The sequence below is a fragment of the Amphibalanus amphitrite genome, unplaced genomic scaffold, assembly GCF_019059575.1.
Source record: "Amphibalanus amphitrite isolate SeventyFive unplaced genomic scaffold, NRLGWU_Aamphi_draft 000120F_arrow, whole genome shotgun sequence".
Classification (NCBI taxonomy): domain Eukaryota; kingdom Metazoa; phylum Arthropoda; class Thecostraca; order Balanomorpha; family Balanidae; genus Amphibalanus; species Amphibalanus amphitrite.
The window spans coordinates 541,540-554,634 of record NW_024881615.1 but is presented as its reverse complement, the minus strand read 5'-3'; the positions used below and the strand labels follow the sequence as shown (position 1 = coordinate 554,634).

The following is a 13,095-nucleotide window of genomic DNA, read 5'->3' as shown; positions in this document are numbered from 1 at the left end:
TTAGGATGATCTCACCAAAGATCAGCGAACATGTCGTGGATAAAATAGATGCCTACCGTCACTAATTTGGTCAAAGGATGTGCAGGTTGTAGGTACTTGTCTATTTGCTCTTTTGTCAAATACACTAATTGGGGCTTCCTTTCTGTGACAATAACCGTTGTGGTGTCGCTATGTAGGCATTGTATTATATACATAATGTTTCGTAACAAATGTATAAGAATCAACGTCACGAATGGCGCACCACTCTGACCGCGTCCTTTGATTTCAACAGTGCCTAACCTGACTGAAATTAGCTGCCACTGTCAGACACCAGAGATATCAACCTGACGTCACAGACCAGAAGGACGCACGAAATGGCTTGCACCGGGAGAGAGACATCGGAATTCAGATATAGTGCGATGGCTGCTGGAGCAGCTGCGGTCAGGAAGCTGTAACCACTAACCACCCCTTGCATTCAGGAGCAACCTTATTTATCAGGCAGTGGTTTGAAATCGCCAAAGTTTATAATCAACACGGCCATTCAGTAGCGGCCGGAGCAGGTGGCCCTGTGTTTTGTTGGCGTCCAAACATTTGCGAGCTTGGCAGCGCCATCCGCCCTCCACGTCTGGTATTCAACGGCCTGATAACGTAGGTGGGTCTGAGCTTGAGGCGTCACAAAACCAGCCTCTGCCAACGGTCAACGGGTAGGACTTGCGTCACAATTTGACTGTGATTCGGTCTCGTGATTCTTATGTTGAATAAATAACTCGGTCTCGTGATTGCTATGTTAAATTCATGCACGTCACGCTGTTTTATCAATTAGACGTCTTATTATAAAATAATATATGTACCTACCAATGGCACAAATGTGCGATATACTAATTGGTTACAAGTATCTGGTAGTTTCTCATGTCATATTTCCGAATATATTCACTATCCAGCGTTTGACCACAGCAATAATGCGGCACAGCAGTATAGCTGTAATGTGCTGTGCTATGTGTGGTGAGAATTTGCTGCTGTTATCATTAGGGACGATAAACGATTAAATGCTTAATTTGAATCAAGATGAACATTGAGTGAATTTAGCAGATGAACATTAAACCACCGTGCTGTTGTAAGGGTGGCTTCATGGCTTGCACGTCCAATAGTTCATCGTTTACGTTTATCTTACCTCGTTGGTGTTAAAACGGTGTCTTCAGCGGCTCTTGTGGCAATGCTTTTACGTAAAGACAAGTATGAAACAGAAAGGACATCTTTAATTGTACACGCCTGCTCTCGAAAACATGTCCCTTAGTAGCTCACGACGACCAGATATTAAGTTCACAGTGCAAAATGATGTATTGTTCAGCTAAATGACTTCAAATGTTTGCGATTACTCTCTATAGGCACACTGATTTTGAAGACCCTAATAATGAGGTGAAACAAACCAAAAGACAAGGTTCCAGCACGGAAGAAAGCGAGCCACGAATATGGCATTTATGTCCATTATAAGCACACATCATATACGAACAATTATACATTTGATGCTGATGTGGCGTCCCAAACGAAGCTAACAGCGGCTTCACCATTTTGAGACGGTCGTTGGGGCCAGTGTCCTTGTAGCTTCATGATCCCTACGAAGTCCTTCACAGACCGTTTTTATGATAAATGCATCGCACCCTCCACCGACTATTCTCGACGGTTAAAATGGCTGTTTTTGACACCAGAGTATCTAAAACATCCGAACATAATATCATAACGGGCCTCCCAGCATGACGTAAGCTTGTCCAAAATATCGGATTTGGAGAATGGTGACTAAGAGGCAACTTTCCGTGAACTTTACACGACATGTATACCATGTTCCGTTCTGATCGCTAAACTTATCAGCAAGTAATTCCTTCATTTCACTTTCTGACAATGTTTCCTAGCCATCGAATCGAAACCATGCATTCAATGGTAGCAAAACGCGCTACCATACGAGCGTCCTTCCGAATGATCAGCCTGGTTTGCTAGCTAGCCTCGCTAGAATCGTCTATGAACCTCAGGGACTCGCGCCAGGAGTCCTCTACCTCACTGCGCTCCTCACCATGGTCCTCTCGCTCCTCATTTTCCTCATCTCGCTTAGCACTTTGCTCCTCTCGCACCTCGTTCGAGTCATTTCGCTCTTTACTTTCATACTCTCGTTCACTCTGGTCCTCTAGTTCATCACTCTGGTCCTTCAACTCATCACTCTGGTCCTTCTCATTACTCTGGTCCTCTTGCTCCTCTATTTGGTTCTCTCGCTCTTCACTTCCGTTCTCTTGTTTTTCACCTTCGTTCTCTCTCTCATCCTCCCGTTTCTTCTCTCCCTGGGGCGGAGTCGGTGGAACTGGAGTAGCACGCTCGCCGAGCACAGTGCCGTTCCTGTCACTACCCGCCGCCTGAGTTCCGCCGAGCCGCCGGAGCTGCAGCAGGTCAGGTGGCCCGTGACCGTTCCACTTCCTCCCGAAGTCCTCTGCCCCGTCACTGGCCCGGCGCGGCAGCTCGGCCAGCGTGCCAGGTGGCCGGCCGTTCCTCTGCAGAGGTTCCAGAGGTCGCCGCCAGAGGTCAGTGGCGGCAGTCACGTGTGCTGGCGGCAGGTCAGGGCCGCGGCCGGGACTGGAGCGGGTCGATCGGGCGGCGCGTGGTGACATCTCCATCTGAATGATACGCGGCTGAACGGAGTTGTGTGCTGGGCACCCCTGTGGCAGAGACGTCGTAGGTCACTGAATAACACTGACATCTAGCGGGGACCTGTCCCGACTCTCACTGCCGAGAGACACTGCAGCGTGTCCAGCGGCTGTGTGTGTTGTGCATCAGTTACCTGGAGGCTGCCCATGCTGCTGGTGGGTGACGACATGCCCCGGACGCTGGTGTAGCCCATCACCTCGTTCTCCCACTCGGACCGTTCGTCCAGGTCCAGGTCAATGCCCAACACCGCCTGGAAACTGCAACAGAAGCACGATTCATTATAAGAATAGCTGTGTTCGGTATACGAGATACCAAAGAAGCATAGCTGAGCATGTAACGGTGTTTTTTTTTAGTATACTTACCTGATGAGTAACGTGTGGTCGGTAACTATTGGTACTGTCTGACTATATTTTCGCGCTTCACCTGTTGCATTGTAATGAACGCAATTAACGCTGAAAAGTGAAAAGTAAATGTAGATATATGATGATTGAGATGAATGACCTACTAAAGCACTGTAAATCGCACGTATACGCAAATATTCAAGGTGCATCTGCCTGCTTTACCGACTCATAATTTAGCAGAGCATGCATATTGCACCATAACTTACAAAAACATCACCAACTTGGAATACAGTAGGTACTCAAACGTAACAGCATGTCACATTGTGTTTTGAGTTTCATTGCATTCAGGCAATAGTAAAAATAGCGGCTTTCGAAACAAGGAATGGTTGGAGTAGGACAAAATATGATATCGTCAGCCGGGAAACAAATGTAGGTCGAAAACAGATCGTCCGGACGTTTCAGACAATGAGTAGAGCTGCGCGGCCGTGCCGGGGAAATGTGCTGTCATCAGGGCCTGTTTATTCGAAATGCTCGCCATCTGTCACTGGCACTGCTGTCTCTGTCCCACATAAGCTGAGTGGGGCCCCTTCTGCAAGCCCAAAAATGGACGGAAAGTCGGTCACATCAGTCACTGACACGAGTTTCCAATAAACAACTCCGTTTATCTGGCGGATGGTTCATTTGCCTACCAAAATATAATTTTGCCTCCCCACGAAATAAATATTCTGGCTCTGGCTTTTGCTCCTTACCAAAGGCTGTATTATCTTGAATATACCATTACCAAAGGAAATGCTAGGAACAATAAAGTTTGTTTACGCGAGGGGACTATGATCAGAAGAAGTCTCTGTCAATCGGGACCCACTAACACCGCGTCTAGTTAACCTGCCTGAATCGACTACCCCGCCGGGCCTGTCGTATCTCTCCTGTCCGACGGCGCCCTGCGGACCGGCCAGAGCACGCCCTCACTCGTCCGGGCCCATTTTATTCGTCGGACGCTGGCGGCATCGCGCCTGCTGACGGGCCGACGCCGGTGGTCTCTATCGAGCCGGATAAATTGGCAAAATGAAGAGCGACGCAATCTAATTCAAGCACCGGCTGTCGGCCACGAGCTGTCACCGGCGACACAAGAGAATGGGAACGGGCTGCAGCCGGCGCCGGCGCCGCACCGTCCGCTCGCGCCACCTCCTCCATCAGACGGCCCCACCCGGACCACCGCCGCTGCCTCCACCGCCACCCACCGCCACCCGCCCGGCAGGCTCAGGACAATTATAAAGCACCGGCCGATGACGAGGGATGCAATTTCCGATCAACAGAATACAGCTGGCATGCCCACACGATAGACACAGGTCGCCAGTCGAGAGCTGTCTTATCAGTGTGGATCCACATAAAAAATCGGGGAAACCGGTTTACTGGATCCATAGGTCTGCCGGTTTAATGAGGGTAGAGAGAGGCTGCTGGGCGACCCCTGGGAGCAGTGCGATACAGGAGATGACCGAGAGTGACAGATCCATTCACAAACCATAGCAGTGGGAATAAGCGCCAGCTGAAGGGTGGTTTGCATAGTGCAGAAACCCGTAAATAACTCACACTGTGGCACTAGTATAATGAAGCTCGTTGGTGTGATGGGAGTCGCGCTTCTTTGGCTTTCCTCCTTTTACTCCTGAAAAGAAAACTCATTTGTCAAAAGTTGTGGGTGACAGGTGCAGTTACCTACTCATTCAATAGGTAAATATGTAGATTGAAACGCGCAGATGTTGTGAGTAAATATCACAAACGCCTCGCCGCTCGCCTATTCACCGATGACCGAGTCGTAAGCATAATTATGGTTCCATTACTTTTCTAAACATTTTTGGACTTCAAAAAACAACCGTATTATCGGTAACCAACTGCGCGTGTTTACAATTATTTCAGCTCCTGTGAGCTGTGATCTCAGCCCTCCATGTGTCCGCTACTCATGTGGCGGGCGTTCCTCACCGGTCTCTGGTTTCCGGGATCCGTCGATCCTGATCACGGGCACGTTTCGGTCTGATCGGTCTCCCAGTCTGTGGAAACACGAAGCAAACGGACGCATTTAATCCGGGTAAGTGTGCAATGTGCTCTGCGCAGTGCGCACGTTACATACCTGTGCTGAACGGTACACCGGTCGGTTGAAGTCCAATGGCCGATTTAAAAGGCAACAAGACAACAAGAGGAATTGGTGATAACAAGTTGTAACTTGTAACAGTGTATTGCGGGCTGCCTACCTTTCCAGGCGGACTGCCGAGTTTGTACAGTGTATTTTGCGTGTGGCCTACCTATTTCTCCAGTCCTATTAGTGTGCAAAAGTGTATTGCGGGTGGCCTACCTCTCCAGTCATACTTCAGTGTATTGCGGGTGGCCTATCTCTCCAGTCATACTACAGTGTATTGCTGGTGGCCTTCCTCCCCAGTATAACTAGTGTGTAACAGTGTATTGCGGGTGGCCTACCTCTCCAGTCATTCTTCAGTGTATTGCGGGTGGCCTACCTCTCCAGTCATACTTCAGTGTATTGCGGGTGGCCTACCTCTCCAGTCATACTTCAGTGTATTGCGGGTGGCCTACCTCCCCAGTCATGTTACAGTGCATTGCGGGTCACCAGCAATACACTGTAATATGATTGGGGAGATAGGCCACCAGCAATACACTAATATGGCTGGGGAGGTAGGCCACCCGCAATACACTGTAGTATATACTACATATACTACATATACTGTAGTATATACTACAGTGTATTGCGGGTGGCCTACCTCCCCAGCCATATTAGTGTATTGCTGGTGGCCTATCTCCCCAATCATATTACAGTGTATTGCTGGTGGCCTATCTCCCCAGTCATGAGTCATATAACAGTGTATTACGGGTGGCCTACCTCTAGTCAGATTATAGTGTATTGCGGATGGCCTACCCCTTCATTCAGGCTCTTGCGGTGAGAAGCGGTTAATTGTTTCACCCATCAGCACGTCAGCGTCCAGCCGGTCACCCACCTGGGCTGCTTGGCTCTGCGCCGTGCCCGTTTGGCCCGGTACCGCAGACAACAGATGACTGTGAACGCAGCCGCCGGGAACACCACGATACTGGAGATAATGGGGATGATGACCGTTTCTGGAGACACTGAAAACGGACGGGGTGTTAGTTACACGCACACAGCACCCGCGAGAGAGTACATACAACCAAACATGAGAACCAAGGGGAGTGGCTGGTTCGTAGGAAGCTTCATCTGCATCGTGACACACGTACCCGTAATATAATTCAGTTCTAGCAAAAGCATATTTATTTTATTATTACAATACATATACGTATCTCTAATTTCTATACCATGCATAAATCACAGCTCCAGGCTGAAGTGCTGAACGCCTCCGCCATCTCAGAGGAATCACCAATCATCGGTAAGTCAGTCTCAGAGGAGCCACAGATCATCGGTAAGTCAGTGATTGATTTCCCAGCCGCCGGTGTCAGCGGCAGAAGGGCGAGGGGCGGCGGCCGCTGTCCGACCGCTCCACACAACCCGTTGGTGGCCACGGCGGCCTCTCACCCTCCCCATCCGTCTCCCCACCGAGCCCCGCGCCTATCCATTCATTACGGCCCCGATGCACGGCCCTGCACGTCAACAAGCCGACACCAGGTGATGAATGATGCATCCGCCTGCCGAGACCGTTGAAAAATCGCCACAATACAAAACAGATTTTCATTGGCTTTCGAACTCGACAGTGAAACAACTTTGTTTAGAATACCCGACAAATTACCTCATGTCCCGTGGATTGATAAATCGAAAGAGTTACGACAGCTTTAAAGGCAATCTGCTCTCATGCATGTTGCAATGCCCGGTGCCCACAGACTCCATTTATGCGATTACGGACACATTTATCAAACATGTCCAATAATATTAAATGATGCGGATGTGTCGACTAGTTTATTTTCTTAGCGCAGCCCATAAACATTCGAGCAAAACTTCTTCCTTCCCATAACTTTATTTCAACAAACCATTTGGTGCTATAAATTCTAAGAGAGTCCAATTTCCGCTGGTCGGGGAAGGTTTGATGTAAATGCAGCCTGCAATTAGTGCGCCGTAAGATACGGTGTCACTACTCAGAAGTGTAGGCGGGCTATCTGAGATCCTGCACCTGGGGCCTGGGATCGGGTACCGGGCTGTGCCGGCTGCCGGCCAACCACAGCGCACTCGGAGCTGAATGCAATCTGGAGCTGCAGTAGTCCATGACAGATACATTAATGAGCACATGGCATGTAGCCATATTCGTAATCATACATACATGAACGCTTTTCCAGTGGTCATTTGGTCACATTCACCTGCAAACCAACTCTCGCTTATGTCCTGGATGGGCGTTTTTCGTTAACTTACGCCTATTATAGGTAGTGAGCAGAATATAACATGAGTTACCTGTAGGGTAAACGATGATGGTCGGCGCCGGTGCGGGGGTCGCCGGCAGCGGCGCGGAGGTCGGCGGCGACGCCCAGGCGACGCTGTGGTTCTGGCTGTCCATCATGCTGCATCACCTGCAACGTGCAGCAAACAGACGTCATGAAACGACCTCGCCCACTGCTTCTGTTGACGTGCTGACGCCTGATGGTTGTTGTTGTTGTTGTTGTTGTTGTTACTCCTCCCGGTCACCGCCGAGGCGGTGACGTAGCCACGCGGCTCTTGTGGGCCGCGTAGCCGGCAGCCAAAGCCGCCACCACGTCGTCGCGCTGGACGTCTCGGGCCGTGCCTACGATATTACCCAGCGCACGGACGTGGGGGCCGAATAGGCATGGGCACTCCAGCAGGACGTGCGCCGGGGTGTCCGCGGCCTCGCCACAGACGAGACAACGGCCCGCTGGACATGTAATGTCGTTGCACTGGGCGCACTCGGGTGTCGGTCTGCGCCCGATGCGATGTAGGTATTGTTCCGGCATTATTTGTTGATTATCCGACATTGTAGGCATTGTTCCGCCTGATGGTTGGTCTCTCGGCGGGCCACTGTCATTTCCTTGATATCTGCCTCGCTCATTGCGCTGGACGCATATATCTTGGTCAGCATGCGGATCGGCAGCCAGCCGAGGTACCGATGACTGGATGTGATGTTTTCCATTACGTTTTGGCGATATCGATACGATTATCAGCTTCCTGGCTGGGCGCCAGGGGCCGGAACCGACCGTCACCAGGCTGCCATTTCCTGGAGAGGTTCATCGGGATTCGGGCGCAGAATGGTCAGCCAATAGGTGATCACAAGACCATTGCAGACGTGGGGCGGATCATTGGGGTTGGGGTGGGGATCATTAAGTCAGGGATACGAATGCTAAGACTAATGAGTTAAAACTTAATATTTTGGTCGGTACGCATATTAATTTGTGGGCACTTTGATATAATCTTTTATTAGTTTAGCTTTGGAAAGACGATAAAATAAAGCACGTATATCATAAACACCTAAGTAAACACGACAGAAAAGCATGATATGCTATTTTGTTAGTGTCTGGTGGTGATGATGCCACCTCAGTGCGCCCAAAACATAACGTTATATTTCCTACCCTTAGTTACGACAGGGCGAATGCGATTGACGAGCCTGTTTGTCCTTTACCTTTCAAAAGTCTGTTAGACGGAGGCTGCCGTGAACTTCGGAAGGACGAAAAACAAGCCATTAGGTATAGGTATCGTAAAAAAGTGTGACAGTTACGGGCTCAGAATCACAGCCGGCACGTAACACTTTTTCGCCAATTTCAATTTCATTACCGTCAGCTTGATATATATACGTTTCGCGTAGTCGCAGGTTCCGTTTGTTTTCTTCTATGAAAATGTTTTTTTGTTTTGTTTTCTAGTCTTTAATTATAGTTATCAGCAACCTCATGATTGGTTTATACCTACAACAAACTAGGGTCATCACTTTAGCGCTGATGCCTGATTTAGCACAATTCATAGCAGTTGTGGTCTGTCCGCCTTCCTAAATATGTTTCTTTTTGGCCTATAGCAGTAGCCGTCCGTCGCGCACGCCGCGCTAGCTTGTGTGACGTGCTGAGCGGGTCAGTCTAACCTCTCGGCGTTCGTGTTGAGCGGGTTAGTCTAACCACCCGGGAATCGTGCAGTGCCTTCCCTTTCGTGTGAACTCGGCTTGTCTCTAAGAGCCCTGGCTAATGGCTATAGTGGCTAGAACTACATAATTAACCAGGGCGCCTAAAATTAGACGCTTTATATATATAAAAAACGACAATATATTCAAATACACGATTAAAAACAGAGCTTTCGGTAACAAATACCTTGATCACTGTGTGTGCCTTGACAAAGTGATCAAGGTATTTGTTACCGAAAGCTCTGTTTTTAATCGTGTATTTGAATATATTGTCGTTTTTTTATATATATCTGTCATGGATAACACACAATAGACGCTTTATGCGTTTATGTCATTGCAAGCATAACAGATTGACAGCAATGCTCAAATATAAACCTGCATTTTTTCACTCGTTTATCGGCCTCCGAAACTTATTATCCTCAGCCTTTGGTATTCCATCGCTCGCTCCGGCCTGGTCTCTGTCCCGTGCCTGCCAGCCGTCACCAATAGTAGAGCAGTGACGCGTGCATCGACCGGCAACGCCTAAGGCCGTGCACGGCCATAATGATATCCATAATATACAACGGCTATATTGTTAGATCATGCGGCCATAAAGCCGCCCAATCGGAGACGAGAGGCCGAAAAACGAGATGGTCACCTATTATTTGATGTTGTCCATCAGAGCTTCGGGTCAAACTAATTTGCGGGAATAACTGACACAACACATGCTCATTGCTCATTACATATTTCCCACTCTCATGAAACGTTGTTGGCGGGGATAAGTGTGATTGGTGGTGACGGATGTGAACGTTCATCGTCCAGTCATTTGATATTCTTTAGAAATGTGAAATGTTGTAGGTAGCTCTATGATGCAATCGCTCTATGGTTATTAAAAAAACGGATAGGTATTTTCACAATTAAGAAGATGATAACTGATCACACTTTCACTGCATGCAATGCAACAAAGTTTCATAAGTAGTTGGAATACACTAGCGTGCCAGTTTGCATACAACTAAAAAAAAATATCAACGTGGGGTTATAACTCAGAATACGACAGCAGCCAAATAAACTCTTGTACCTATTGCAGGCATTTCAATTACCTACAGGCGTTGGCGTAAAGACTGCAGTTATAATAGGCACATGTGTCGGCGGACGAATCATTTATTAGCATCATTTTACTAATTTGCTTTAATTGGTCCAAACCAAATCACTCAACGAATGCATATGCGGCTACGCTCATCAATAAGCATTCGATAACCCAGGCTCAAATAGCAAGAGTGACCTTTGGAAATTTTGCGGTTAAAGCCTAATCCCTCAGCAATAAACTAGACGTTGAATATCAGCTATTTCGGTTATGCTGAGCAGGGTTTGGTAGGCTCTTTGACTGTGCAGCTGACGCCGTCACGACTGCAGGTTCAGTTCAGTCTGTTGGATCTGGATGCGCCGATTGCAATGCACGTCGTGGCATAAGGGTTTTCCTTTTGATATTCGGGGCCATCCTGCTGCGGCGATTGTGTGCTCTGAAGAACTTTCAGCCGGCGGCCTCGTGTGAGGTCACTTCATTTGCTAAGAGTGTTACTCCCAAGAATCTCAAGTGAGCTTGGTTTCAAGAACATGGAAACTGCCAGACATGACTGGATCTTAAACTAGGTTCCCGGCCATCTTTACGAGTTTGGTTTGTCTCGATCAATCAGTAGACAGAGGCGGGCTGGTCTGGCAGCACCGGCGCGGTGTGCGGACGACTCAAAGTGAGCTGAAGACGTTCCGCGGCCTGCCTGAAATAGCCGACAGCCGCGATGGATGTGTGGGCTCGCCGAGACTGGTGGCGTTTTTACCGAGTCGGCACCGGTCAATGACCACCCGCCGGCCGCGGATCGGTCTCCGTCCACCGGTTTCCGGGGGCGCTGGACGGGGGAGGGGGGTCCCAGCGCGACGGCTGGACACACACAGAGCTCAGGATGGAGCTGACTATTCTCCGGGACTCCATTTACAGAATTCGTAGGAAACGGTTATTGAATAAAGAGCGAAAAACACTAGGCAATTGTTGTTGGTCCACAGCCAATGGTGAGCGGTGGATACTAGGGTAGCATTATTTTGACATAGGTACTACATTGTATATTGTACCTTACTGTTTCCGAAATCTACGGATTTTTTTTCATAAAAATAGGCAATACCTCGAATAGAACGTTATAATTTAAGAAACAGGGAATGAGAAATAAACTCTATGGAATCTATTGAAGCTTTTCTTTGGAACTCTATGGAATACTTTTTTCATAATACCTAAAAATAGCACGTCACCAAGTCCGAATCGCGTGAGAACTTTGACGCATACTCACAGGTTCTGTATCATGCCGAGTGTCGGGTGCTCGGCAGTGACCGCCAGCGGTACGGGCCAGAACTGATCGGGGCGTTGGCTGATCACGGGATCTTACGATCTTGCCCCAGTCGGTCACATATCGCTCTCGCCGTCCCACGGTAAAAAAAAAACTTACGACCAGCAACCGATCGCTGCTCGTAAAAAGTGAAGGCAGGTTCACTGAAAAATCACAACTTCACTGGGATGTGCTGCAGCCCTGACCGGGTCGTCAGTCCCTTCAACCTAGGTCCCTTTATGCTAGGGTCCCGATCACGCGTTCCGACGATAGCCGACAATGTCACACCTTCTCCCGCCGGCTCGTCCAAGTCCTCCCGTCTCCGCTGCTGCGGACCAACTGACTGCCGACGGCCCGACGCGTCGACCGAGACGACCACCGCCGCGTCGACGCGTCGGTCGAGCCGGAGAGGTCGGGCAACGGCCGGCCGCGGTTGTGGCGGCGTGTTTGGCTGGGCTCGTCTACATGTGACGTCAGAAAGTGAGTAAGACGGTGCTGCTTATCGCCGATGTCTGGAAGGCTGTGTTGAAATGCAGCGTTCTTTGTTAGGCTGTGCCGCAATGCACCGACTTACGGTAGGCTGTGCCGCAATACACCGATGTCTGGTAGACTGTGCCGCAATACACCGATGCCTGGTAGACTGTGCCGCAATACACCGATGTCTGATAGACTGTAGTACCACAATACACCGATGTCTGATAGAATGTGCCGCAATACACCCGATGTTTAGTAGGATGTGCCGCAATACACCGACGTCTGGTAGGCTGGGCCACAATACAACGATGCCAACTGGGACTACGTAATCCGCAGTCAGGACCCACTATCACAGTCCGCGGATCGAGGATGTAAAGCTCGATGCTGAGCCTGAAGCACTTCACATCGGGTCGTAATATACGCAGTATTGCAGACTTGAGCTGGGTTCACTTTGAGCGACGCCGGGAGATGTTATGCTGAATGCCCGAATGAAGGCGAAATTCCTGCAGGAAAAAGCTCGAGCAAAGGAATGCCCATTGTCGATTTTTTTTCTTCTCCAGACATTTACCGAGTTTTATTTTCTGTCATCCTCCTCCGCTTTTATCGACCCATGCATGACCCAGTTTGAGTAATATAAAAACTCGTATCGGGACAAATAAGCAATCACTGTAATCTACAAAAAAGCAAACAAACATTTTCTCTGGCACCGCGGCGGCCGGCGACCGTGGCGAAGATAACGGTGACCGCCTCCCCAGCTGGTGCTCTCGGCGCCTCTGACCTCTGATTCGGCCGCCCTGTCTGGTCTTCTCGCCTGTTCTCCGTCGGCTGTCAGACGCAGGGGTTCTGACCCGCCAGCAGTCGCAGCCGAGCGTAAACAGTGCATTATTTCGGCACTCCTCATGCATATATGAAGATTGCGAACAGCGCATCTGCACGCTCAAAAATCGGACACCCTCTGACGGATCATCCAGGTCCCTGATCGCAGGGTCGATCACCATGCCTGCTGCTTCACATACAGTGCCTGTTTACGAGAACAATGCGGGTGAGATGAAACATCCCAGAAGCCTTCCTGGGGCCAATGCTAAAACGGAAACCGTATTTGAACTTCTTGCCTTCGCCACATGCGAATTAGTGGGCACATATAAACCAGTCGCCATGGACACAATTTTAACACATTCTGATTTGGAG

General features: G+C 49.3%; 1 protein-coding gene across 1 annotated transcript; it reads right to left on the bottom strand.

Moving 5' to 3' along the window:
- Nucleotides 1-1,441: 1,441 nt before the first annotated feature.
- Nucleotides 1,442-11,858, bottom strand: LOC122381440 (zinc finger CCCH domain-containing protein 13-like). Its single transcript, XM_043365597.1, has 7 exons — nt 11,398-11,858; nt 7,420-7,535; nt 6,008-6,134; nt 4,983-5,050; nt 4,596-4,668; nt 2,801-2,924; nt 1,442-2,678 (listed from the first exon to the last, which is right to left on the bottom strand). Exons 2-7 carry the CDS (start codon nt 7,523-7,525, stop codon nt 1,968-1,970), a joined length of 1,209 nt encoding a protein of 402 aa, XP_043221532.1. The 5' UTR covers nt 7,526-7,535; nt 11,398-11,858; the 3' UTR covers nt 1,442-1,967.
- Nucleotides 11,859-13,095: the final 1,237 nt, after the last annotated feature.

What these genes read in the sequence shown, in the direction of transcription:
- LOC122381440 (XM_043365597.1), bottom strand. Translation starts at nt 7,525, where the DNA reads ATGATGGACAGCCAGAACCACAGCGTCGCCTGGGCGTCGCCGCCGACC. An exon ending in CATCATCGTTTACCCTACAG is followed by an intron (nt 6,135 to 7,419) that starts GTAACTCATGTT and finishes GTCCGTTTTCAG; the next exon opens with TGTCTCCAGAAACGGTCATC. An exon ending in CATTATACTAGTGCCACAGT is followed by an intron (nt 2,925 to 4,595) that starts GTGAGTTATTTA and finishes CTTCTGTTGCAG; the next exon opens with TTTCCAGGCGGTGTTGGGCA.